The following is a 26,738-nucleotide window of genomic DNA, read 5'->3' as shown; positions in this document are numbered from 1 at the left end:
AAATCAAAATCATTATAAATATTATAATGATTAATTATAATGATTATTATAAAAAAGCCAGTATTTTAAAGATCACTTCATGGCAAATAGATGGGGAAACAATGGAAACAGTGACAGACTTTATTTTAGGGGGCTCCAAAATCACTGCCCATGGTGACTGCAGCCATGAAATTAAAAGATGCTTGCTCCTTGGAAGAAACATTATGACCAACCTAGACAGTATATTAAAAAGCAGAGACATTACTTTTCTAACAAAGGTCCATCTAGTCAAAGCTATGGTTTTTCCAGTAGTCATGTATGGATGTGAGAGTTGGACTATAAAGAAAGCTGAGTGCTGAAGAATGGATGCTTTTGAACTGTGGTATTGGAGAAGACTCTTGAGAGTCATTTGGATGGCAACATAAAGGATATCAGTCCTGAATATTCATTAGAAGGACTGATGCCGAAGCTGAAACTCCAATACTTTGGCCACCTGATGTGAAGAACTGACTCACTGGAAAAGGCCCTGATGTTGGGAAAGATTGAAGATGGGAGGAGAAGGTGACGACAGAGGATGAGATGGTTGGATGGCATCACTGACTTAATGGACCTGAGTTTGAGTAAGCTCCAGGAGTTGGTGATGGACAGGGAGGTCTGGCGTGCTGCAGTCCTTGGGGTCCCAAAGAGTCAGACACGACTGAGCGACTAAACTGAACTGAAATACACATAAAATGTAATATGGACTGTAAGCCAGCTGCCAATGGATATGGATGTAATTTTAAACTCATTGTGCCTGCTCAGTTGCCCAGTCTTGTCTGACTCTTTGTGACCCTATGGACTGTAGCCCACCAGGCTCCTCTGTCCATGGGATTCTCCAGGCAAGAATACTGGAGTGGGTTGCCATTTCCTCCTTCAGCGAATCTTCCTGACCCAGGGATCAAACCTGTGTCTCCAATATCTCCTGCATTGCTGTGGATTCTTTACTGCTGAGCCACCAGGGAATTTAAACTGTCTAAATGGGCTTTATATACAATAGGCATGTGTTTGAAAGATTAAAACTAACCAAGAACAGTGTTTATAGTATTTCAAACAGAATGAATGTTCTGATTCTTCTCTCAAATTATTTTCACATTTTAATTTTAGCTCATGAAATTATGGTTGACATTTCAGGTGCAGATCACATGGCATTAAACATTAGTATTGTCATATTTTATTTGGGGCAGTGTGGGGCAGGGCTGGAGGGGAAAGAGGAAATTGTGTTTTAAGAGTTTTAATTGTTCTAGGTGCAAATACAAGGCCATTAGATTTTTAAAATTTGAATATTGTGATTGTTTTCTAGATTGTAAAAATACTAATTTTACAACTTCAAAAGTATAAATAGAAGGGAAAGAATCCTAATTCCAGTAAGGAAAATTAATTTCTCCAATCATAAACATTGCACTCAATATCAGGGTGTGGGATTTCTTTATATCAGTGCATGGCTTTTCCCTAGGCATTGCTAAAACAGGACTTTGATATATAGAAAGCATAGAACATCGGGAAACCTAACTACCCAGGAGAGACAGTACTTTTTCCTAAACACAGAAAGAAGAGCATGATTTTGGTATTTCATAATACCCAGCAGGAAATAACTATTGAACTATTTGATAATGAGAGGTCTAGCTCATTTCAGTCTTGTTTACACGATAATCAATAAAACACTACTGGGAAAAAAAAAAGAGGAAAACAATGCACAACCCAAAGGCTTTCTCACCATCACCTCTGTAAGGGCAGAATTCTGCCTTCACATCATTGTAGCGCCAACACCTAGCACATGACACTAGATATCTATTTGGATGGATAGATGGATAAAAGTAAATTCTCAATCTGCACCTTCTCAAGATTCAAGAGTCCAAGGCCCATCTCTACTATGGCATCAGGCTGGCCAGTGTGAGGGACAATTTGATGATGGGGACAAGCAGTGGTCAGCAGAGTCCTCCACATTCCCTTATCAAGTTTACCTTCAGCCCTGTGTATCACGAACCAGAAAGACACCCTCAGAGTGACTGCCTGACTGCTCAATACTTTCATTTCTCTGTCTCCTTTGACCATCAGGCTTTTTGATGATGGAAGCCCGAAATGAGTCATTACACTTTCCTTCTGAGTTCTTAATGCTTTTCCACAGGAGAGAAAACTCCAGCTGGATTCAGCCGAAAAGCGAACGAGAGTCGTCAGGGAACTCTTCAAGAGCGAGAGAAAATATGTGCAGATGCTGGAAATTGTGAGAGATGTTTACGTGAGGCCACTGAGAGCGGCACTGTCATCAAACAGAGCCATTCTGAGTGCTGCAAACATCCAGATCATGTTCTCTGATATTCTGCAAATCTTATGTCTCAACAGGTAAACTCTGAATAGCTATATTTTGAAATATGCATTGTAGTATGGGAGGAGCACACACTTGTTTCAAAAAGTTATACAGAGGCTCAGTCATTCTCTGCCCTTCCCGGGGACACTGCCTGATCCTCTCACAGAAGAGAGACGACTCTCGACAGTGGGCTGCAAACAGCAGTGATGACTCCTGGGGTGTATCCCTGCTTGGACTCAGAGCCACAGTACAAGGGGTGGAGTTCAGTGCCTGGGGATTCTATATTCATCATGCTATTTATGCCAAAGACAATGGGAAGGGGAGCTGTTCATAGTCATCAGCGTTTGGCTGATCAGTGGGAGAGGAACAGGAGGCTGTAATCGGATTAAGTCACTAGAATACTTTGCTTAGAGAACCAGAGGCTGGGGATTTGTGTAATAACAGTATATGTATATGGAAGGGTTGAGAGAGAAAATTGATCATTTGCACTGAATAAAGTAAGACAAACTGAACTTGTGTTTCTCTGCCAGTAACTCTTTAGATAACTTAGAACAAGTTCCTTAGCTTCGGGGACCCCAGATTCTATAAAAGGAACTGGTGTGCTTCCAGTTTTGAAATTCTGTGATGGCTGAAGAATAACCTTTGATCCAAGGGAAATGGGCTTAGTGGCGGTGATGGCATTTTCAGCCACTGAAGTGAGTTGAGCACCCTGCTCTGAGGACTGTAAGAAACTGTCCCCAGACAAAGGGCAGAGGGAACACAGGGCAGCCTCTCCAGGCCAGCCTGGGATCCCGACTCAGCCCCCAAGTCAACCTGCTTCCTCCCTTTCCGGCGCTGTGTCAAGGCGAAAGGATCTGACAAAAGCCCCGCCCTAAATGACTGAGAACAAATTTATTTTTTATAAGTTATAGGCTATCACTGGTCAATATTTCACAGCCATGCTTTTCTCATGTTGCAGGCGGTTTCTAGATGACCTGAGAGACAGACTACAGGAATGGGGCCCCGCTCACTGTGTGGGAGAAATATTCATAAAGTTTGGAAGCCAGTTGAACATGTATACCAATTTCTTCAACAATTATCCTATGGTTCTAAAAACTATTGAGAAGGTAACAGATTGAGGGACCATCCATGCATTTAATTAGATCTTCTGAACTTGCGAGGACTAGAAGGACTAGAATTAGTAGGAAAGACTTCTTTTCTATCCTTGGCTTCCAGATCTCCTCCTCTGGTTTACCTTGAGCTCTTTGAGGATGAGGGCACTGACTTAGTTTTGACCCCTAGGGGCTGGCACAGCGCTTGACCCAGCAGTGCCTAGGAACTGGCTGTGGGACTGAACTAGCCCTCATGCAGATTTCTGGACTCCCACCTGCCCCAGTTACCCTAGGGCTTGGTTATAGGAACATAGTTCACAGTTAGGTAGAAGCAAAACTGTGAACCCTGCTTTCACACTGCCTCTACAACCCGTGGGGTGAGTCCAGCTCTCTCATGGAGAAAAGGAATTCATAATCATGTGTTGGAATAATGACACTCAATGTGTGAAATCTCATGATAAAATAAGGAATTCCTTTGTCTCGTATTCCCAACCAAGTGCCTTTTAAACAGTTGTCTTCGTTATGGCAATGTGTATGTAGCCTGAGCAGGACTATGCAGCTCTCATCTGTGCCCCTTGCTGCTCTCATTGGGATCTCCTCTGATGGCAATAAGATACCTCCTTTCCCTCCTCGGTTTGCATCAAAAGGGCAGCAGGAGGGGCACCTTGGGACGTGGTGGTGCCCTCTGCCCTGTCCCTGTCTGCTGTGGCCCTGCCCACCTGTCTGCCCTGAGGCCCTGAAGTGAAGGCTTGGGGCTGGGAGGTCTCTGAACACTTCCTGACCTCAGACATCTCCCTTTGTCGTCTTCTTCCTGCTCCACCCCGGGGAGTTTAAGCTCTGCTGTGCAAGTCGATTATGTGAAAGTTGCATGAATAAAGCAGTATCATAGAACTGACCTTTAGGACAAGAATTGGAGCAAAGCACATCACGTTATCATAGCAGATTGGTGCCAGCAATTTTATAGTTATGGATAATAATGTGTCTATTTCACTAGCATGGGGGGTGCATATAAGTAAGTACTCAGTAAATGTTAGCTATTAATATTATTGAAATCAGTGACTATTTGATTTCTAGAAATTAGAATTACTGGCATCTGAGAAAAATGAGGTGACTTCCTGGGGGCTGTAATGGTGAGATTTTAAGTACAAAGGAGCACCTTCTTAATGTTATTGTGGAAAACATGCTTAACAGCAGAATCACACACCAATCCCTACACTTAACACTTATTGTGTGGCAGGCACTCTATGGATAGGATTTCCGCCCCCTCCCCAGCCCCTCACCAAAAGAGTTAGCTGTGACATCCATAAGAAGACTGAGGCTCAGAGGAGTTAAGTAAGCTTGACAAAGTCACATAGAATTAGATAAAATTAAATTAGAATTCTAATCCAGGCCTACCTGCATGCAAAGTTCATTTTTATTTTTCTATACTGATTAAGCTCAATGACTAGGGTTAATTTATGGTAATAATTAATACATTATACTTAGGATATCAGGAAGCACCTATAGTATTAATAGTACTGTGATTTGGTGTAGATGTTGCCCTTTTGCTTTAAGCGCTTCATAGATTATGCTTGTCTGGTGGGACAGAAACAACACTTCACAACTGTCTTACAGAATTTTGACAATATAACTCTCACCTTAGTGCAGAGAAATGATACCAGCATTCCGAGCTTTCCTGAAGAGGCACGATAAGACCATTGTTACCAAAATGCTGAGGTAAGCTCTGAGGGAGAGCACAGCTAGGGCACGCCAAGGCCTGGAGTTCTGTGGCCTCAGTAAGAGACCAGAGCTCCCTTCTCTCTGCGCCTCCTACAGTCTTCCGGAGCTGCTTTTGTACCCATCCCGAAGGTTTGAAGAATATCTTCATCTTCTCTATGCTCTGAGGCTTCACACTCCTGCAGAACATATTGACCGTGGAAACTTGACCATTGCAATTGACCAAATCAAAAATTACAAAGGCTACATAGATCAGGTTGGTTGCTGGTAAGAGTCTGTGTCCTTTAAAAATGTTCTAATGCTTTTGTGGTACTCTGACTCAAAGGTTCCGAAATCCCTTAGCTTCTTGGGGTTCTCTTCAAACTTTTTCATCCTTTTAATGCTAAATCATTGTATTCAGTGATATTGAGCACTGAGGGCCTTTATTCTAAACCAAATGTTTTCAGATATCTCTATAAGTACACTTAGACAGATTTTAAAGAAAAGAGCAAACCTCTTTGTTTCTGAAAGTACTTCTTAATGTGTTAGTCAACTTTCCTGCCTAAGAAAGTACAGCAATCACAGTTATTCTCTGCAAGATTTGATCATCTTGGAGTATAGGACTACCATTCTGAACATGTCACTGTGATGGGCACACAGCCCAGGAGTCTGGGCTGAATGGTAACAATAACACAGTACACCCAGAAAAAAACTTTTTGGACAGTCTTGCCACTTGCCTCTTTGTTTTAAAACACTGGGTACAGGAAATAGAGTCTTATGATAGTTTATGAAAATACCACAACATTATCAAGTGCCATAACATATTTTAATCTGTTTTTATGTATAAAAATATCACAATTTCAGTTTGCCTAAAATCACTTTCTTTTCTAGATGAAGCAGAACATCAATATGAAAGATCACCTGTTAGACATACAGAGACTCATCTGGGGGTGCCCTGTACGTATTCTAATGCACTTGCTACATCTCATGCTCAAAAAGGAGACAGAGATTCTGATGCAGCTAACATCTGTTGAGTGCCTGTTGTATGCCAGGTGCTGCCTTGTTATCCTTGTTATCTGCAAGGATGCTAGATGAGAAGAGGCACAAGTGGGTTGGACCCCATCTCAAGATTTCTCTGTAGTCTTAGCACCTTGCTTGGTAATACAGAGCTCATGACCCGCTTTGAGGAGTGGGGCCACGTCTTTATTGTTTTCTATCTCCCTGCACATAATGTCTGGTGCAGGATTCTGCCCACTGAGGACATCTGTAAAAATCCTAGAAGTCCTCTGTTAGTTATCTGTTACCTACGGAATATCGTCTGACTCATTCTGCTTTCCTTCTCATTGCCTTGCCTACCACCTTATGATCAAACCACACAGACACACTCACAGTTCTCTAGTGATGTCAGCCTCTCCCTACACATTTGTGTTTTGCTCATGCCCTTCCCTCTAAGAAATTGCTTCTTTTTCTGCTCCACTGGATAAACTCCTATTCATACTTTAAAGATCCAGTTCAAGTATCATCTGCCTTGAAAAGTCTCCCCTGACATCTCCAGATGTGAGTTGCCCTTTCCTCGGTATTCTCAACACCCTGCCCCTCCCTGTCACACTTTCTTACAGTCCTTTATCCACAAGATTGGGAGCTCCATTAGGTATGAACTAGTGTCTTCTAGTGTTCAGCATATAGCGGGAGTTTAATATGTGAATTATATTGAATTAAAGTATCAATCGATTGTGGTTTTATTTGGCCAAATTGAGGAAGCAAAATGCAGTTGTTTTGGCCTAGTTTATATCTGCACATTTTGAAAGGGAAAGAGTAATGGGATTGATTGGGTTACAGAAAATCCAAAAATCTTGGGGCTCACAAAGTCCACAGAATGTTATCTCTGGATCACTATATGCCCCAAGTGATCATCTCCATGGCTAGATCAGTAAAAGAGCCTGACATCTTAATTTGTAACATTTCATTCACTTCCTTTTCTTGATAGATCCCTTCTGACTCACCCACATCCCCACTTTATTTTTGGTAGTAGGAAAGCATTTATAATAAAAAAAAATTTCAATAGTTTTAAAAATTAGACAACTCCCTCAAGTATAGTTTTAAAAACAATGCTTTTTTCATAATTGAACTTAGTTATACTCACCACTTACATCTTTTGGGATATGATTACTCAGTAGTGAGACTTATTTTATAAAATATATATATATATTTCTAATTCTTTTTGTTTATTTCATAGACTCTATCAGAAGCAAACAGATATCTGATTAGGGTTCAAGATGTGGCCCAACTTCACTGCTGTGATGAGGACATAAGTTTCTATTTAAGGTAAATATTCAGCTATCCTATGGCTATGAGTGTTTCTTACTTATCTTGTACCCAGAATCCAGTACAATGTCTGTCATATTGTAAATATACAATAAATCTTTGTGTGGATCTGAAAAGTCACACATGCACCCCTCTGAGACACGTGAGGTGTTTATCACCTTACTCACATTCCAGGCAGCTACTTCGTAGAATGTAAGAAACTAAACTGTCATTGTCTGGACCACTAACTTGAGACATGGGATTTCTGGTTTGGTCACTTTCCTACTGAGAGGAGAGCTGATGTGAGATATCACATGGATGATCTGCTCAACTCTAAGAAAGAGAAGACCAGTTAATTACCTGCAGTTAGTTACTGAGGTCAGCACTTGAAAGGTCTCACCATAGGACCACCATTGTATTGAGGTCTCACATGTCTAGTTTGCACAGTGCTCACAGTAGTGTAAAAACTATTGTGATGCGAAGGTGCTAACATGTCCTTTTCTCCTTTACAACAAGGATGGGCAAACTTTTTCTATAAAAGGTCAGATGGTAAGTATTCTAGGTCTTTCTTACCAAGTGATATCTGTGGCAACTACCTAACTTGGCCATTGTAGCACAAAAGCAACTACATAAATACAATACATAATGATTAATATGATCTTCATAAACAATACAGTATATAAGTCAGCAAATGTAGCTGTGTTCCAATAAAACTTTATTTACAAAAAGCAAGGAGTGGGGCCATCGTTTTAAAATTCTTGCTTTAGAAAACTGTTTGCCAATCTATGTTTTCAGTATTAATGGCAAAGATGGTAGCTCCACAAAGAGCAACCAAATGCAGAGAAATTAATTCCAATAAAAGAAATGAAAATCAGATTGCCTGTTATTTCAATGAACATTTCACCGAATGTTCCCCAAAGGCCCAGGACAGGATTTGGGTTGGAGGAGAGGTTGGAATAAACCAGTCCCTTCACCTTGATTTAACCAGTCTCTTAAATGGAAATCAAGTCACACAACTGTGTCACTTTTCTCACTGTCCCAGGGCTTTTGTTTTCTCATTTTGTTGTTTTTGGTCAGGAACAATAGAAATGAACTACAACAAGAGAAGGAAGCTAGATATCAAGTTAGCAATTCTAAACACATCTGTGTAGTAGGACACATGCTAGGGATTATTCCAGTTTTTTATTATTAGAATTAATTTTACCTTCATATATTCATTCTCAGACACGCTTCCTTTATCTTTCTTTATCTAAGTCCATGTTTCTAACTGACAGAATTTGCTCTGGGGAGAGTCATTTTAGAGCTAGGAAACCTGGAGGCATTTGTCTCTCTGTAGATATAACCCACATAGTTTTGGATTAAGCCTTTATGTACCTTGGAACTTTGACATTTTCATGTGTGACTTTACACTTGCTGATTTTTTAAGCATTTATGTTTACTTTTGTTCTTCTAATGGGGTGTCGCCAAGGGCAAAAGTGGAGCCTCTAAGACTGGTGAATGGAGGCATGGCTTTAGATCACCAAACAGAGCCATCCACTGCTCAGACCCTGAGTCCTCTTGAGGACAAACATTATTAAACTACAGAGTATGTATATTGTTAACTTTACTTTTAGCTTACTCAAAGGGACCTATAGTCATTGACCAGGAAACTGGGCACTGGGGGAAGAGAAATACCCAGATTCCTCAGGGATACAGGACTCTGGCTCTGAACTGACTTTTATCCTGGCAACTGCCAGAAGCCACTGTGCTCCACTAGTCAGAAGGTGGGTGATGAGGACAAGGTGATAAACAGTTCTGACTCAGGTCAGCTTGCAGAGGCTTCCCTCATGACTCAGATGGTAAAGAGTCTGCTTGCAATGCTGGAGACCCAGATTCGATCCCTGGGTTGGGATGATGCCCTGGAGGATGGAATGGCTACCCACTCCAGTATTCCTGTCTGGAAAATCCCATGGACAGAGGAGCCTGGCGGGCTACAGTCCATGGCGTTGGAGTCGGACACGACTGAGTGACTAACACTTAGCTCACAGAACCAATGACGTCCTGTTATCTGTTCATGCCAAAGTTCATGCTCTGAAAATTACTTTTAAAGTTTTATGTATTTATGGAAGTTGGGTACTTTGTTTCTTGGTCTGGCTAATGTATTAATAGTGATTAAATAATGACAAAACACTTCTAGAATGGTGTTAAGAATTTAAGCTATGTTTGGCAGAGTCATTGAGTCTATTTGTGAAAAAGCAAAGAAATCCTGTCCAGGTTCAAGGAAAACACTCTACCTGTGGAGTTGGTTCTTCTGAATCTGAGCAGCAGCAGTTTTCTGCAACTTGAGTAGGATCCAGAGTTTCCATTTCAGTTGTTCCATTATGTCAACGTGAAACGCAAAATTATTTGTTTTTACATATGTGGAAGAATAAAGGTTTTTTAAAAAGGGTTCTGGTGTTTTTTGTCTTTGGATGAAACTTGTTGAAGCTTTTGGTGAGTATAAAGGGCTTTTGGAAAGCTTTTTCCTAGGTAAAATTCATTTATATGTATTTTAAATAGCACTTTCATAATCAGATTAAAATAATAAAAACCTCTTTGTGCATTTATCTTTCTCTGCTCACGTCCTCAGGTTACAAGTGGCCTCAACTCCAAGTTCAATAAATGTGCCTGCTTCTTCCCTCCTCTGGGCCATCCACCCACCCAGTCCAAGTGGGTCACACAATTAGAATTCTCCCTTCATTTAACTTACTTTCAATGCTATCCCTTCCAAAGTGAAAAACCAAACATCTGTTTACTAAAGCAAACACCCCTTTCAAAGCTACATCTTCAAAGCACCCTGGTAGGCACATTCCCTGGCCATTCTGATAGAAAGGCAAAGTTTTATTACAGCTTTTAAATATTTTTCTCAAATGATATGATTCTCATCAGTAATAAGAGTAAAAATATTGCCAAAGAAGGGTCACAAACATGGGTGGAATTCTTTTGTCTAACGTGGCCATTCAGCACATACAGCTCACCACATACCAATCTACATGCACCCCTTTTCTTGCTTCCCCTTTCCCTCACCCTTACTTCTGTTTGCTCCCTTATTCTCAGAATGACCTATCAACTTAATCTGGAACATTATTTCTTGCAAACTACCAGTAAATATGAAGCATCCCACTCCTTCCAGCCTAAATCATAACCACAGATATGGGAAGGAAATGTTTGAAAAAGGAAGGTGGCTCCAGTGGTTGGATGACCACTGCATTTCTATCTCTCCACACACCTAACATGACCTGTACCCCCAACACTCTCCCAAGAGCTGAAGCTGAAGCAAAGCACTCCTTAAAAATGTTTAAACCACTCCCTCTTCCAGTCTAGTCTTTTGCCCACATCATGGGCACAGCTGTAATAAATACACGACTTAAGTGCCTCAATACTCTCAAGTGTGGCTGGCGAACCAGCATCACCAGGGAGCTGTTAGAAACACAGAATCTCAGGCTAGTCTGCTGCTGCTGCTGCGTCGCTTCAGTCGTGTCCAACTCTGTGCGACCCCATAGGCCGCAGCCCACCAGGCTCCTCAGTCCCTGGGATTCTCCAGGCAAGAACACTGGAGTGGGTTGCCATTTCCTTCTCCAATGCATGAAAGTGAAAAGGGAAAGTGAAGTCGCTCAGTCGTATCTGACTCTTTGCGACCCCATGGACTGCAGCCCACCAGGCTCCTCCGTCCATGGGATTTTCCAGGCAAGAGTACTGGAGTGGGCTGCCATTGTCTTCTCCGCGGGCTAGTTTAGCTCTACTGAATTTGCATTTTAACAAAAATCTCTGGGTAATTCATAGGCATAGTAAAGTTTGTAGAAGTCAGAGCCATTATGATACAGAGTGGATTTTAAATGTGAATTATAGTAGCTTTTATGTCAGTCTTTGGTAAAAATATATATACCATTTGGTCAATCAATCTTACCCTTGGAGACCCTATCTCACAGAAATATCAGCGCATGTAAGGAGTCTGTTTATATGTAAGGAACTGGTTTTTTCAAATATTGCTCACAGTGGCAATAAAGAAAAAACAAAGGAAACGAGGGAGGGAAGAAGGAAGAGAGACCTGAGCCTGCAAACAAAGAAATGCCCACTCAGTGAGGGAAGAGTTAGAAAAATGATGGTCCATCCATGCTATTATTTGGTCATTAAAAAGAACTTGAAGTGACTTCTATTGCTGGGAAAAGCAAGAAAAGAGCCTGGAATAATACTCAAAACCACTTACCTGTAAATAGATGCACACATAGGTACATATGTGAGTGACTACTTGAATGGGTTAAAAAAAAAGTGGAAAGATGATATACTGTTTGGTACCTTGGGTAACCCAAGTGGAGGGAGGAGTGAGCCAAACAAAAAGTGAAACAATAGTACAGTAAAACCACTGAGAGTACACGCTGATGTAACGGTGTCACTCCTGTACAACTCTCTCTGGTTCTAACTCAGCAACGGAAAAATCAAACAGACGACGAAGATAAAAAATAGAGAATTCCTCTCAAAAACCCAGTCAACTGAGTTGCTTGCTTAGAGTAACTTCCTGAGGGCTTCCTGATGCTTCTAAGAGAAAAACATTTTTGGGGGGCTATCCTCCATCCAAGTAACGAGCTTGCTGCACTTGGCCACTCCTGGTGCTGGACAGAGATTGGGGGCATGGGGTGAGGCTCTCCCAAGTTCCTCCCTAGTACATCATTTGATGCTTGGTTGAGTACTCCCATGAGATAACCCACACCAGAGCACAGTGAAATCCTGCTAACACTGATCTGGCTCCATCAGCAGAAAACCACAGAGGATACTAGATGGAGGTTAGGGACCAAAAAATGCCTACCATTGACCATGGTAGCAACCTCAGTAGAATTGAAGAGGTACTTAAATCCAACCTTTCATCAATTTTTCTCCAACTGGTATTAGAAACTTCTCTATTTCCCTACTTAGTAAATGCTTTTTTCCCCCTGCTTTCTACTTGAGACACTGTACACCTTATTGATTCTTGTGCTTCTCTCTAACCCAACTTGTTACCCTTAAAGATGAAACCAAACTAAATGAAAACATTCTCCACAGATTGTCTAAGTACATCAAACACAAAATACCAACACAGCTTTAACCTGACTTGTGTTGTAACACTGGGAAAATTCAGTGTTCATTTTTTTCTGCATTGGTTGGATACTGTCCAATGGATAAGCTCAAATCATTCCACCAGGAACCCTGAGGCCTACCCACATGACTGGTCTGAGAGACAGAGGGACTATTCACACCAGGAGAAAAATATACAGAGAACTTCAAAGAGTCAGTCCAAAGGTCTGAGGGAAAAACCCTGATGATGAGCTTATCAGCATAAAGATGGTGAAGTGTGTAACAAAGCACATATGTATGCATATGTAAAACTAAACTGCTCTTTCTCTTTTTTAAACCAGGCTCTATGAACATACCTGTGATCTCAGTCTCTTCCTCTTCAACGATGCACTGCTCGTTTCTAGTCGGGGTACATCTCATACTCCATTTGAAAGGACTTCAAAATCAACCTACCAATTCATTGCATCAGTGGCACTTCATAGGTTAATCATAGAAGACATACCAGATTCCAAATGTATGTATTCTCTTCCTCCTAAGAGATAACACCTTTAAGAAGCTGTATTATATAAAACTCATTAGCTATTAAAGTAGAAAAGCAGGAAGAGAACTGGAATTTGCATTTGCAAATAATTTCCCAAGTATTTTCAGGATCTCATTAATGTAAACTTTCCTCTACCTTTGAAATAGCAAAAGAAAGGAATGCTGGCATTGTCAGACACATACCCTACACATTAGGAAAACAGCTTTCCAAAGTCACAAAGGGAGACATAACCCTCTATCATTGCCAGGGAAGCTGGAGTCCTTAACCACTATCTTCTATTGCTTGTAGATGTTACAATTTTTATCTGTTACTTTTCCATTATACCAGGGCTAAGTGATTACTGCAGATTTGACTGTTTTCTATTTCCGTAAATTTGCATTTACGAGTTCTCTAAAGGATGCATTTGCAAATGATATTTAGTAACATTTAACTCATAATAATCTCAGAAGAAATAATTGTTACAAAAAGAAATCCTACTTAAACCTACTGTACCTTTTAGTTTTTGTCTTACACTCTACTTTCCAATCTTAAAAAGATCTGTATCTCTTTTCCTATATTTCTGTTAGGCCAGGCAATAGGAATGTAACACCTTTTGTTCCAATATTTTTCACTGCACGTGAAGGTAGGACTTACGGGTAAAGCTAGAACCAAGATCTCAGAGAAGGAACTAATCTAAAAAGAGCTGCTTTCCATTAGCTTTGGCTTCATTTAAAATCTGAGCATGAGAAAAACTGAACACTAAATGTGGGAATAAATATTTTCACCTATTGAGAAATAAATATTTTCAAACTCAGGTAAGAAGGGTTAGTTATCCATAATGTGCATGACATGTCTCCTTCCATCTCCCCTTAATCAGCTGTGCTCTATGTCAGAACATCATAATGTAAGCTAGAAGTGGGCATTCAGCTAAGTCGTCGCTGGCTTCATTCTGTCCTGGTGCTCCTACCAGGGTGGCCAAGGTCCAGCTCTCAGCATCTTATCTACAATAACTCTTGTAAAGACCTTTACTGGTTCCAGTTCCTTCTGAAATTAAAGAATATCATATCATCTATTACTTTAAAAATAATTTCTAATTATAACTAAACAATTATAAAGACAAGTTTATTTTAGACTACATTTGAATTTTTCAGTAATTTAGGAAGTTATATTCTAAACTGGATTTGTGTTTGAAATTTTAATTTTCAAAAAGTCTTCAAGATGACTTGATCAACTCTTGAATTTTAAAACATTTTTTCCTTTTGACTGTTACCTACAAAAATTAATTTATGTACTTCCAATATTTTTACAGTTATCAAGAATGCATTTATTCTTCAAGGTCCGAAACATGAATGGATCTGTGCAACAGAAGTAGAAGATGATAAATTTCTATGGTTGTCTGTACTCCAAAATGCCATCAAAAGTAGTATGGAAAAATGAGTCTGGACCTCAGACAACAGGGGTGCCAATCTGCCCTGACAAAGACAGCGTGTTGTTTTCTGTTCCAGAAGATCCAGTAAGAAGCAGAATAATGGTTCATCATGGATGATCCGTGGATGAACGAGGGGGGACTCATAAAATTCCTCCTAACTTTTAAACTTTATCATCTATGCTCAATTAGGTGAAATGGATAAGAAAAATTTTAAATGTAAAAATTTGAACCACTTCTTTTGATAGCTGTTTTTCATGGACAGTATTATTTAATCTGACTGACAATACCTAAGGCTGAATAAGGATATTGAGTATTTAAAGATTTGTTTTCTGATCTAATGAAAAATAAAGTCATAATGAAAAGTATTTCTTAAATGATCAGTCTAGAGAAATGTCTTAATCTGTTGGTGACTTACCAATTATCAACCTCTTTTAACATTTCCATGAAATAGTTATAGATTTTAAAAATATGTATAAGAAATCTAAATAGTACTTTACTAAAAAACTGGTCACATACATCCATAATGTGAATGTATTCCTACAGAGAGCATTAAAAACATACCACTATAAAGCACTAAAATTTTCTGTAATTCTTAACTGTTCTTTTGTTGTCAAATTAAATTCTTAGACCTTCCAAATAAAATGGTTTAAAAATTTGTTACACTGCTAAATTAGAAGGCTGTTTGGTAGAGGGTGAGGGGGTACTTTCTAAAAAACAAAAACAAAACTTGCCTGTAATGGAATTTAGCTGAGTAAAAACTGAAGAAATTAAGACAATTCTATTTAAAACAGAAAAAAAATAAAAATAGGTATTGAGTAGTTTTCTGGGCCCTTAAAGCTTTCATTTAATTATTTAATAAACTGAAGCTATAAACTGGTTAGCCACTTTGAAACTTTAGCTGATATATGCAATAGTAATATTTTTACTCAGTTAATAATAGATAATATTGTATTAATCTTGGAAGCTTTTGGCTGTCAGTTTCCTCTTTGCTTCAAATTCTCCTTTAAGGAAATGAAATCTACTAGTACAGTCTAGCATTGTACAGTAGGCTATTTTAGACATTTTCTTTTTTCTACGACAAAAATACAAATTCCTTCTAATTCTTAAAAATTTAAATTCTTGTTTAAAAATGTACAAAAGTTAAAATGTTGTTTTTAATCAGTGTAAAATCACACTTCTGATTATGATAAAAGCATGCAGCTTAACATCTATGTCAGACAGAATAAAACATTAAAGGAATGTCTGCTGTTAGTCAGCAATAAATGTAAATTCACAAATGTGATCAAAATGGAACTATCATATAATAGAAAACAAATCCTGAGACACTACATGATCCTGAATAGGACAAATTTTAGAAACTCTTTGTTAATAGGAAAAGTCTCTCTCTATAGCAAAAGAATGGAGTAGAAATGGCAACGCACTCTACTATTCTTGCCTGGAGAGTCTCATGGACAGAGGGGCCTGACAGGCTACAGTCCATGGGGTCGCAAATAGTTGGATATGACTGAGGGACTAAACAACAAAAATATGGCCAAAGAATGAGTAACAAGAGAGCTAAAGATAACTAGGAATCTTAAGGAATTTTCATTTATTATAATAGCGAATAATTAAGATCCTCAGAAGTTCTAAAACATGTTACTTGAAAACACTTCTAGAGACTGATGAGCATAAGCTTATAATTGCGAGTTTAGTGCAAAAAGTGATGTCTGCAACTGGACAGTACTTCTGTGGCTTGCAGCATCAACACTTTCCCTTTGCTTCTAGCAGACAATTTAAAAACGCCTATCTTCAGTTATTTCCTAATTGTACAGGACTGCTGAGGAATTAAATTCTCACACACAACAAAGTTTAAGTCACAGGTGACACTGATCAAATTTTCATCAGGAAAACATAAAATCTTCCCCCTAAGCTGATATGAAAGAGCCTGTAAGTGCCGTGAGACTCTTGAAGGATGTTGGTTACAGCAGAGCTTATGGTTAAAGTATGCCTCATCCAATCAGTTCTTTCAAATTAAAAATCAAATAGGAAACACATTTTAAAGATTTTTGGATTCTTTAAGTATTAAGCCTAAAGACAAATTGACAGTTTATTTAATTTTGTCTCCTTTTGAGAATATTTCTGAGTTTGTGCTTAAGGTGTTAAATGAGAAACCCATTCTGTAAATCCAAGCAGTGTGAGGTTTTGGCCACATAAGTGTAATGCACCAAAGCTATGGGATATCAAGGGGGGAGGGGGGCTGTGCCAACAAACACAATACACCCTCCAGAAAAAGTCATCCTGACCCTTTTATTGTTGAAATTAAAAAATAAAAGATACTTAAATACAATGGTGAACATATAGGGCAAAACAGAATCATAAAATTTAATGTTGAATTAAGCAGTGAGCTGAATGTCTGGGTCTCCAAATTGGCTTTGAACCCAAAACCGCTTAAAAACAGGTATGTTCACAGTTAACGGCAACTGGCTTAAAGGTGAGAGAATGGTCGAAGCTGTTCCAGTTGAACTTCCAGGGAAATTCTCTCCTCAAGAACATCCTGAAAAAGATGGAAAGATAAGTTATGTTTCAACATATACAAAAATGCAGGCACATTTAACAGCAGCACTGCATGAAGGGACAGCTGTTCCTTTTAGAAACATAGTTTCTTTTTAGGTGAGTACATTAAAACACAATCTTAATTAAAATCTTTTTTTCTCATTACTTTAAATCAGGGTAATCAAATTTTTTTCCTTCATTATTAGAAAAGCCAGTAGTTTCAGATGATGGTTATTAATGCATGAATTTTGCACAAAGCCCACCCCTTGCAGTAACTGCAGATGAGATGGTTAACAAAGATTTTTTTCCCCTGGTCATAACAACTCCAGCACCTCATTTTGAGCTTCAGTTTCACAATGAATTAATGTATTTTATAATCAGAATTTCTAATGACTGTCGATTTGGGACAGTCTTTTCAGACAGTCAGCAACTTATGCATCCATATCCTTTTTTTTTCTCAATCACACTGACAGTTAATGACCTCCTCCTATTTGGTACCATACTTTCTCAGAGGATAATGAGAAAAGTAATTTTTAAAAACAGCTTCTATATGCATGTTTCTATGTTTTTTTGTAGTTCTTCAGAAAAACATGCATTAACAAAACTCACCTAAAGGTAGCTACCAGAAAGCTTGTCATTTAGTTTCACATTCTTCCTTTACAATGGACCAAATTCACAAGTCATAGAACAGCTATGAATATCTTCTTTGATCAAAGAGTTACACAAGAATACTATTCCTTTAACATACATTTATCAACTGCCCCACATGTGTGGAGTTTTGAGGACAGAGCAAGATGGTTATAAACCCATCCAGGACAGTCTCAGTTTATCTCTGATGTCCTGGCCTACATATTAACACATCCTTTTCTCTCTTTTCTCTTAAAAGTACTTTGGTTTGAACAATATATTACATGGTCACTGTAAACAGGAATGATTATGACTTAGCCTCAGTGAGTTCAGGTTAGTAGGACAGAGACACAAATGTGCCATAGATATGGACAATGTGATATATGCTAGAAAAGGAATATGAACAGAATATTACGAGACTCAACCGACTCTGTATTCATTTTACATTTCCATGGACTCCTTCCTCATCTTTATGGTTTACAACCTTGCTACTCAAAGTGGAGTCAACTGTCCAGGAGCTTCTCCTTCACCTGAAAGCTTATTAAAAATTGCAGAACTCTCAGGTCCTTCTCCATACCGGACATGAGTCACAGTTTTCATTTTACCATGGACCCTTCCTACGTGTATACAATTAAGGTTTGAGAACCGCTGGTTTATAAGACGTGAATGCCGAATAATCTTGACGAATCATACATGATTCTGCTTGTTAGTTTTTATGTATAGGGATTAAAAAAAATCATGGTGAGTAGTAAGCAAGAAAACAAACTCATCCTCTCAAGTACAGATGACCATTTCTATTTAAGGTTTGTCTTTTCTGTTTTAGAGATGATCTAAATTGCCCCCATCCCTCTTCTTCAGACCTGTCATTTTCATAGAATCTGAGTTGTTTTGATAAAAGGATAAGTTAACAACACTTAACAATAGTGTGTAGAGAGCCACATATATGATCCTAGAGGAAGCTGGGGTCACAACATTTCTACTCTTGGGTATCATTATGAAAGTTAATGAACATTTTCAGTTCAGTTCAGTAGCCCAGTCACATCCGACTCTTTGCGACCCCATGGACTGCAGCACACCAGGCCTTCCTGTCAACTGCCAACTACTGGAGTTTACTCAAACTCATGCCCATTGAGTCGGTGATGCCAACCAACCATCTGGTCCTCTGTCATCCCCTTCTCCTCCTGCCTTCAATCTTTCCCAGCATCAGGGTCTTTTCAAATGAGTCAGCTCTTCATATCAGATGGCCAAAGTATTGGAGTTTCAGTCCAAGGACTTCAGCATCAGTCCTTCCAATGAATATTCAGGACTGAACATTTCAGGAATATACTTTACATACATATAGGATAAGGCAATCATACAAGAAATTAGTACAGGAAATTCTTTTTAATATTAAAAGATTCAAAGGCATATAAAACATTTTAGGTCCACACTTCTCCTGCTACTCGGAAAAGTTTCATACTAGCATAAGAACTGCTGGATCAGCTCCAAGTCTAGTTCAACACTAACAGGCTCTGACTCCACAGAACTTTCCAAATAAAGATTCAGAAACTACATTACCTTTAACTGTTGCTGCAATTCACTATTCAATCTGGCCAAAACTGTGTTGGTTTCCTTATTGCGTCTAATTGATGCCTGAATAGCTTTCTTATCTTTCCCAACAGACCTGAGAAGATAAAGAGAGCAAAAAACTTGACCTTCACTCTTGGGGAGCACCTTTGCCCTGCTAGCGTATCTCAACCTTGCTTGATCAGTTTTAAAGCTCAACCAAAAACTACTAAGCTTCAGAGGCTTAATTACTGTAGTTATTGATTTAGTGACTTTTCTGTAGAATCACCTGAGTTTAAGTCAGTGAAGAGCAGGAATAAGCAAACACTTTTTCTATAAATGGTCAGATAATAAGTGTTTTAAGATTTGCAGACCATACCATTTCTGCTGAATATTCTGTTTTTTGTATCTTTTCTTTTTCTCTTTTTAAACAAAAACGGAAAAACCCTTACAAAAACTGGCCATGGGTTGACTTTGGCCCATGAGCTCTAGCTTGCCAATTCTTGATTCTAGAACAACCATAGTTAAAACATCAGTGTTACTGAGCAATATAATTTTTAAAGTCTGCTCTAGGATTTGTAACTTGAATTGAACTTAATAACAGAAGGAGGGGGGGAGTGGGAAGAATATTCTACTTACTCATAAATGGAAAACTCTCAAAGGGGAACAGTGGAGGACCTGTGCTCAACTACAGGACCAGTCTGACCATAATTCCCTTCTGTTTAATATTTTTAATTACTGTGCATTTTGTTCCCAGTAGTTACACATGTTTAGGAACAGCTTTGGTTACCGAGGAATAGAAGGTTGTGATGCAAGAACAGCAGCTAGGACGCCTGTCTTCTGTGTATGTTCATCAACTTCTGGCCTTAATTCATCTTCCGATTTTAATCTCCTTCGAACAGGCTTAGGTGGTGGAGCAAGAGGTGTTGTGCCTTTGCTCTGGAAGACAAGAATTTCATGAATAATAAGCATTTCTTGAAGACATTTGTGGTTTGTTAGCACTTTGCCAACATCATATGCTTTCTTTAAGCCTTTCATTCTCTAAAAATTATGGGTCACTTGTCCTACTTTAAAGCAACTTATGTATTTGTGGCAACAGCTAACTTAAATTACAATGGGAAAGAATGTTCCTAATGACATCACAACTGTAAATGTACCTATTAGACAAAATTTTTTACAGGGTGACATAATAAGCTCCTCAAGGCCCGAATTCTGTGACTCAAGGCTATAATATTCAGTTTTAGCATAACACACTCAATATGTATCTGTTCAATAACTATAAAAGGCAATCTCCAGAAATATGATCCAGTATCACCACAGGGTTTTCTATTCAAATATCCTGATATATCATCTTAATGAATAATTTATAAAGAAGTGAAAAACCAGGCAATTTTTAAAAAATCTTTCATTAAGGTATACAATAACTCTTAAAAATGAGTGGCAGTTTTATTGGAGATCTGTCCTCAACAGAATCAAAGATAACAGTCTGGTATTTACTATAACCTGATTTGACCTGTTAATAAATAAAAACAAGAGTCAACTGCCATCCCTTTGGTTAAATGCTATTTTTAATCTATTGCCATTTACTGACAAAATAAAATTCACTATTAAAAAAATTACAGAAGTACTAAGAGTAAAAAAAAAAAAGTGCCCAGAAAGTAGTATTTAAATACTTTCAGAAACACTCACTGTTTTAATGACTACTGGGGGTGTCTCAATGATAACAAAAAAAGTGACCAAAATTTCTTTCTCAAGAAGTGTCCTGTTATCTGCAATGTACTTTGAAATGCAAACAACAGATAAGAAGGACTGATATAGAGAGAAGGATGCAGATATAAAGCAAGTATATTAACACAAAGAAAAATGTTATATTTTTCTATTTCTTTAATTCTGTATTTATACGAAATGAAGAACATTCACTAAACATACTGATAGTCATTTCATTATATATGTAAGTCAAATAATTATGTTGTACACCTTAACTTAAACTGTGTTGTGTATCAATTATATCTTAATAAAACTGGAAGAAAAATATAGTAAATATTAATGGTACAATCAAGGTGTGGCTTTATTGTTGTACAATATAAAATTCTTCTGACTTTTCTGTATGGTTAAAATTTTTAGCAATAAATTTTTGGGAAAAAATTATTCCTAAGACAGCTAAAAAAAAGAGCAGAGAGTATAATTAACTTTGCCAAGTCACTTCAGTCATGTCCGACTCTGTGCGACCCCACAGACAGCAGCCCACCAGGCTCCCCGTCCCTGGGATTCTCCAGGCAAGAACACTGGAGTGGGTTGCCATTTCCTTCTCCAGTGAAAGTGAAAAGGGAAAGTGAAGTTGCTCAGGTCGTGTCCGACTCCTAGTGACCCCATGGACTGCAGCCTATGAGGCTCCTCCATCCATGGGATTTTCTAGGCAAGAGTACTGGAGTAGGTTGCCACTGCCTTCTCCCAATATTAACCTTAGAGGGTTGATAATCTTTACCTGTTATACATTCAGAACTGAAATAACAGAAACTGAGTATGACAAAAAAGGAAGTTCTACTTTATGTACTTGAAACAATGTAACAACCACACAAAATCTGAGAACCTGTGGCACGCATTAATACAAATGACAGGCTATCATCTCTACCTCTCGGTGGATTGTGTTCTGAGACAGGCTATATGTACTACAGTTTAAGGCAGTGAAATGGGTTAGATGATCTCTAACTTTATTTGTAAGATTTTTCAAATTATATCATATAATTTTTATATGTATAAAACAATCAATACTATAAAAGACTTTTGTATACCACATTGGCGGGAGCACTAGCAGCTGTCTTTTCTTCAATTTTACTATCTGTTTTGGCAACGCGAAGAGAACTTGCGGGATCAGAAGCTTTTTCAACCTAGAGATGAGTATATTATTATTACAAATTATATATAAGTAACATACATATATGAATATATAAGTGATAGATCAGAGAGTAAAATGTTTAGAAAACATTCATTCTAACAGTAAGAAGCTCAGATGAAGATGAGAGGAGTTTGAGACTACCCTGTGAAATGATCATGCATCTGCCCCTTTAGGGCAGAGAGGGAAGAGAATACATCTCTGAGGGGATGGCAGACGATGTCTGGGAAGTTTTTTGGTTGGGGGAGGGTACGTACAAGTACCCCCTGCACACCGCTACTCCCACCTCAGGCCCAGTCTGCCTTCCTGGAGGTGCAGCCCATTTCCCTAGTAGCCCTAGGCCAGGTGGAAAGTTACAGGTTTGAAGAACTAGCTGGCAGAAAATTTTCCATGGACCAAATCTGTAAGAACTCTTTATGTAAAGTATGCCAGTCAAACGTCAGTTTTTTAAATCTATTCGAGAAGATCAGTATAAACTGGAATAATCAGAGCAAACTTCAGAATTCCCCTGTTTCCTCCAACTCCATATTTACACTTATGAGGACAGGGATTCTTGTCCCTCATAGAGAAGTTTTTGCTGCTAGAACCAAACAGTCCCCCAGAACACTGGCTGCAAAGATGAAATTCTGGCATCCTGTGGTCTGTAAGTCTGTCTAACTGATGTGACTTACTCCCATACAATTTTCACCAAATCACAATCAAATGCTTAGCATTAAGAGGCAACCCCATAAACTGACTTATTCTCATACAAAGCGAGTGTAGCTATGGCAACCACAGCTTCTCCTTATACAGAAATCTTCGAATCACACAATCAGATGCTCAGCATTAAAATACAACCCCCAGAACAGTGTTTTAGCCAAAACCAGATGGTTGCATCTTTTCACGTGACATCTACCCTTCACCCAAATATTGATTCTTACTAAGCATTTTATGCAACCAGCAGGTGGTCTGAGGCCAGTAAGAAATTGAGAAGCATTGATCTATGGAATATAAACCCTCTAAAAGCAGCAACAGCAGGTATTTTACTCACTGATGTCCCTTCTATTATCTGCTCTTTTAGGGGTTCCTCTGTTTCAAGACTGGCTTATGAGCACAATATTGGAAGATTCCCAGCAGAAAATTAGAGAAGCCCTTGAAAACTGACCGGCAAGACCTCTGGATGTTTCTCGGCTTCATCATCTTGTTCTTCATTTACATTTGATGCAGCAAATACTTCAAATTGGCTGAAATCTGCAAAGTTTGGTTGTTCTGGTATCTGCTGAGGTGAGGTACTAGTGTGAGTTATGAGGCCATCGGCATCCACTGGGCGATGCACAACGGGACCAGGAGCCTATAGGAGGGTTTAGGATACAGGAGCAAATATCTTACTGATCTTAGTGTCACAGAGTAGCCTTCTTTTTCTTTGAAAATTTATTGTAAGGATGGTCTGATTTATTAGCTGAAAATTCAGGAAGGTGAGCTACAGTAACATTTAGCTCTAAAAAACCTTGAGTGAAATGCCAAGACACTAAAAAATTAAGATAACGAATCTCCAAATAAAAAGATACTTTAACAAAGTTCTTATTGCCAAGAATGTGCAACAAAGGAGACAAGTTCTGGCCTTAATCTCTGATTCTCTCTTTGCATCTATTTTTTTCTTAATTAGGTTGCTGTATAATGATTCATTATTTTAAAGAGCAGTTTTTAAAAATGTTTCATTATGTTTCTAAAAAGACTATTATCTCTAAAGTGTGAAAACCAGTGCTCTAGCTACTCTCCAGCACTCCAGTGCACTGGCCTTCAATTTGTCCTGCACTCTTTTACAAGATCAATTCTCCTAAAGTCTCCATTTGAAAACTAAATTTATTGAGTAACTATACTTTTGACCAAACAAATAAGGTCCATCCCTAACAAAGCTGATGATCTAGTGCAGGATACGAGGGAAGTAAACAAGGGATTAAAATACAGTGTGAGTTCTGCGACAGAGGAAGCACAGCAAGCTAAAGGAATGAATCTGAAGTCTCTCCTCTGCTTGCCCTTAAAAAATTCTCCCCATCCTACAAGAAAAACTCCACCATCTTAGTATGACAGAGGAGATGCTCTGTCATTTCCTCACCTCTTCAATTTTATTTCCCATCACTCTAGTTGTACTGAACTCAATAGCTTTTCCTTGAAGAATATGCCAAGCCTATCTTACCTTCTGTGCCACTCCTTCTGGTTGTAATGCCTTCTCCTTAAGAAACAGTATTTTATCTTTCAAGTCTCTGCTTAAGTCTAACTTCCTTCATTTTACTTAACTTTTTCAGTGTGATCCCTGATGTTACTAGCTAGGACATCTATGCTAAAACATTTTATAAGTATGTCTACTATAGCATTTCTATTATAACTGCTTACAGGTCTGTTTTTCCCACTAGACTGGTTCTTGAGTCAAGAGATAATTCACTCCATTTTACACCTTAATACAGTAAAAGTATTTTCACTGGCCCTTTAGATAAAATAAATACTGGAATATTCAAATTTCAGTATCTTTGACAATTAGGAAACCATATTTTTAACTACAAATAACCAATTTCATTATGAGAGTCTAACTCAGAAAAATCAACCAAATTCATTCATGTAAAAATGTAGCCAGTCAGTCACATAAAACTAAGCTACAAACTAGAATCTACTTTGGAACGTAATAGTTTTATGCAGATGAAAGAACTTTGACCTGTTAGTTGTGCAACACTTTGTTCAGTGATGCAGGAACACATCCAGCGAGATTACCTTGAGTCACTACTAGATCCAGGACATACATGACACACTTCCTATCCCTCAATCCATTGATTCTTCTTCTAAACCCTCCTTTGTTGAGACATTATCATTTGGTTCACTTCTAAGCTTCTTTGAAAAAACAACCCAAATCATTATTGGAATTCTTATCCTCTAAGAAAAGACCTAGCTTCTCTAAATTAAATATGCATTAAGAATGACAGTTAGGCAATTCCCGATTTTCAAAATAATTATAGAATAGAATCAAAGACCTAACAGATAAACTGACCAAGGGGACTATAATAACTGATGCTTACTAATGAAGACCTAGGAGAGTTACCTGGGAGGGCTGTGGTCTTGGAGGCACTGCAGGAGGTTGGGCAACAACTCCAGCCTGTTGCTGTCCTGTGTGAATACACAAATCTTCTTTTTGTAAATATATATAATTACTTTGCCAGTAAAGCAGAAAGGCTGAATGAATGTGATCAAATGATAAGGATTTCAAATGCCAATGTATAGTACTGGAAGCCAAATCCATCTCGTCAGACTGTCCGGATGTGGCTGAATCTCACAGCCTCTGCTCAGACCTCACTTCCCTCGCTCGAGTGCACTCAGCGCTGGTCTCGCTCCTGCCTGTCCCAGTAACACTACACGTTCTTGGTCTTCTCCCCACCTTTCTGACTCCTTTTAGCTATCAAATATGAAGACTTCCAAATTTCCTCTTTCCACTTAGCATTTTAGTCTACCATTTCTATGTAAATGATTCTCAAATAATAGATCAATCTTGCTTAGCCCATAGGTCCAGCGGCCTGTTGATTTCTTTCTCTTCTTTCTCATCATTCCAAACACATAATACCAAAACCAGAACACCATCACCCTCTATCCTAACTCTTCTATTTTGACCAACAGTAAGACCAGTCATATAAAAGCTGAACCCTCTGAGTAGTTATGACTCCTCTCTCCTCTGCCATGTAATGTAAGACCCATTAGCTTTTCCTCCTTAGTATCTCCACATAAAATCTTTTTTTTTAAATCTCTTGTGGCATCTCTCAGGTTACCATCTTTATCATTTGAACTCACATTTTAGACAGTCATTAAAAAAAATAAATTCCCTCTCACCTGATACTTTTTCAATTTAAAATTTTTCTTCAGATAAATATCAAAAAATAAGAGAAAACAAAATACTGTGTATCTTTAATCAACTAAATATATTTAACAATTTAACATATTTAATTTAATTTGTATCACAGTTCTCTAACCCCTACCTGTTGTGACGGAAAAGGTCCGATTCATGTCTAAAGATGACGACCTAGAATGAGAGGGCTGAGGCCGTGGCGGTGGAGGTGGTGGCGCGGTGTTTTCAGGCGACGTTCCTGAATGAGACCTGCAAAAGTGGCCCCGTTACAACTGGTCACGTTATTGATATTGCAGCTTTTCTTTTTAAGCAATCAAACTTAGCTAAGCATTAAAGGATCTTATTGGAGTGACATTTTCTCCAGAGGGTACACAGGTATTACAATGAATAGAGTATAATTTACAATGTGCATTCAACAAGCAGTTACTTAATACAGCAAATAATCTAACTATACATTTAATAAAATTTTAAAGAACTTTAAAAAAAGTTATTAACATGAATTCAAGGTAGACTACTAACCTAGTGTAATGTTTTCACATTCAGTTAAAGGCAATATTAGTCTGAAAAGCTGTTTTCAAAAAAGAGAAACTGTACTTTCAGATACGATTAGCTTTCAACATATTTAAACTTGGTAAGCTGAGGTATACTTTGGCTCAACTATGTGAGATGCCATCTCATCTTAAAATCACTAATTTTAGAGGTGATTATACTCAAGTTCACTCACCCTGGAGATCTGCTATTAGCCACCAAAGTCTTCTATATTCTGAAGAATCTCATGGACTAAGACAATCTGATCCTCACTTATAGGAATAAAAGGGAGACTAAAATCCCAAATGAGAACTCTAAG

The 26,738-nt window shown here is 38.4% G+C and overlaps 2 protein-coding genes across 18 annotated transcripts in view; one reads left to right on the top strand and one right to left on the bottom strand.

Moving 5' to 3' along the window:
• ECT2L (epithelial cell transforming 2 like) overlaps positions 1-15,099 on the top strand; it is a 77,345-nt gene extending 62,246 nt beyond the window's left edge. For 6 of the 7 annotated variants that reach the window (XM_070461407.1, XM_070461412.1, XM_070461409.1 and 3 more), the window contains 8 exons: positions 2,144-2,358; positions 3,282-3,429; positions 5,057-5,130; positions 5,230-5,386; positions 6,001-6,066; positions 7,346-7,434; positions 12,822-12,994; positions 14,310-15,099. In XM_070461407.1, the coding sequence (XP_070317508.1) occupies positions 2,144-2,358; positions 3,282-3,429; positions 5,057-5,130; positions 5,230-5,386; positions 6,001-6,066; positions 7,346-7,434; positions 12,822-12,994; positions 14,310-14,437 (1,050 nt within the window). In that variant the 3' untranslated portion in view covers positions 14,438-15,099. Of the gene's footprint in view, positions 1-2,143; positions 2,359-3,281; positions 3,430-5,056; positions 5,131-5,229; positions 5,398-6,000; positions 6,067-7,345; positions 7,435-12,821; positions 12,995-14,309 lie in introns of those variants that run through there. The other variant, XR_011485599.1, reaches the window with a different exon arrangement.
• A 1,591-nt stretch (positions 15,100-16,690) lies between these two features.
• REPS1 (RALBP1 associated Eps domain containing 1) overlaps positions 16,691-26,738 on the bottom strand; it is an 87,542-nt gene continuing 77,494 nt past the window's right edge. For 6 of the 11 annotated variants that reach the window (XM_020903530.2, XM_020903531.2, XM_070461521.1 and 3 more), the window contains 7 exons: positions 26,022-26,140; positions 25,097-25,179; positions 23,171-23,356; positions 21,926-22,021; positions 19,924-20,072; positions 19,146-19,251; positions 16,691-16,962 (listed from right to left, as the gene is read on the bottom strand). In XM_020903530.2, the coding sequence (XP_020759189.2) occupies positions 16,894-16,962; positions 19,146-19,251; positions 19,924-20,072; positions 21,926-22,021; positions 23,171-23,356; positions 25,097-25,179; positions 26,022-26,140 (808 nt within the window). In that variant the 3' untranslated portion in view covers positions 16,691-16,893. The remainder of the gene's footprint in view (positions 16,963-19,145; positions 19,252-19,923; positions 20,073-21,925; positions 22,022-23,170; positions 23,357-25,096; positions 25,180-26,021; positions 26,141-26,738) is intronic. The other 5 variants (XM_020903532.2, XM_020903533.2, XM_020903536.2 and 2 more) reach the window with 2 other exon arrangements.

This window comes from Odocoileus virginianus, chromosome 34, assembly GCF_023699985.2.
Source record: "Odocoileus virginianus isolate 20LAN1187 ecotype Illinois chromosome 34, Ovbor_1.2, whole genome shotgun sequence".
Lineage (NCBI taxonomy): Eukaryota > Metazoa > Chordata > Mammalia > Artiodactyla > Cervidae > Odocoileus > Odocoileus virginianus.
The sequence above is the reverse complement of the archived record's forward strand: the minus strand, read 5'-3'. Positions and strand labels throughout refer to the sequence as shown.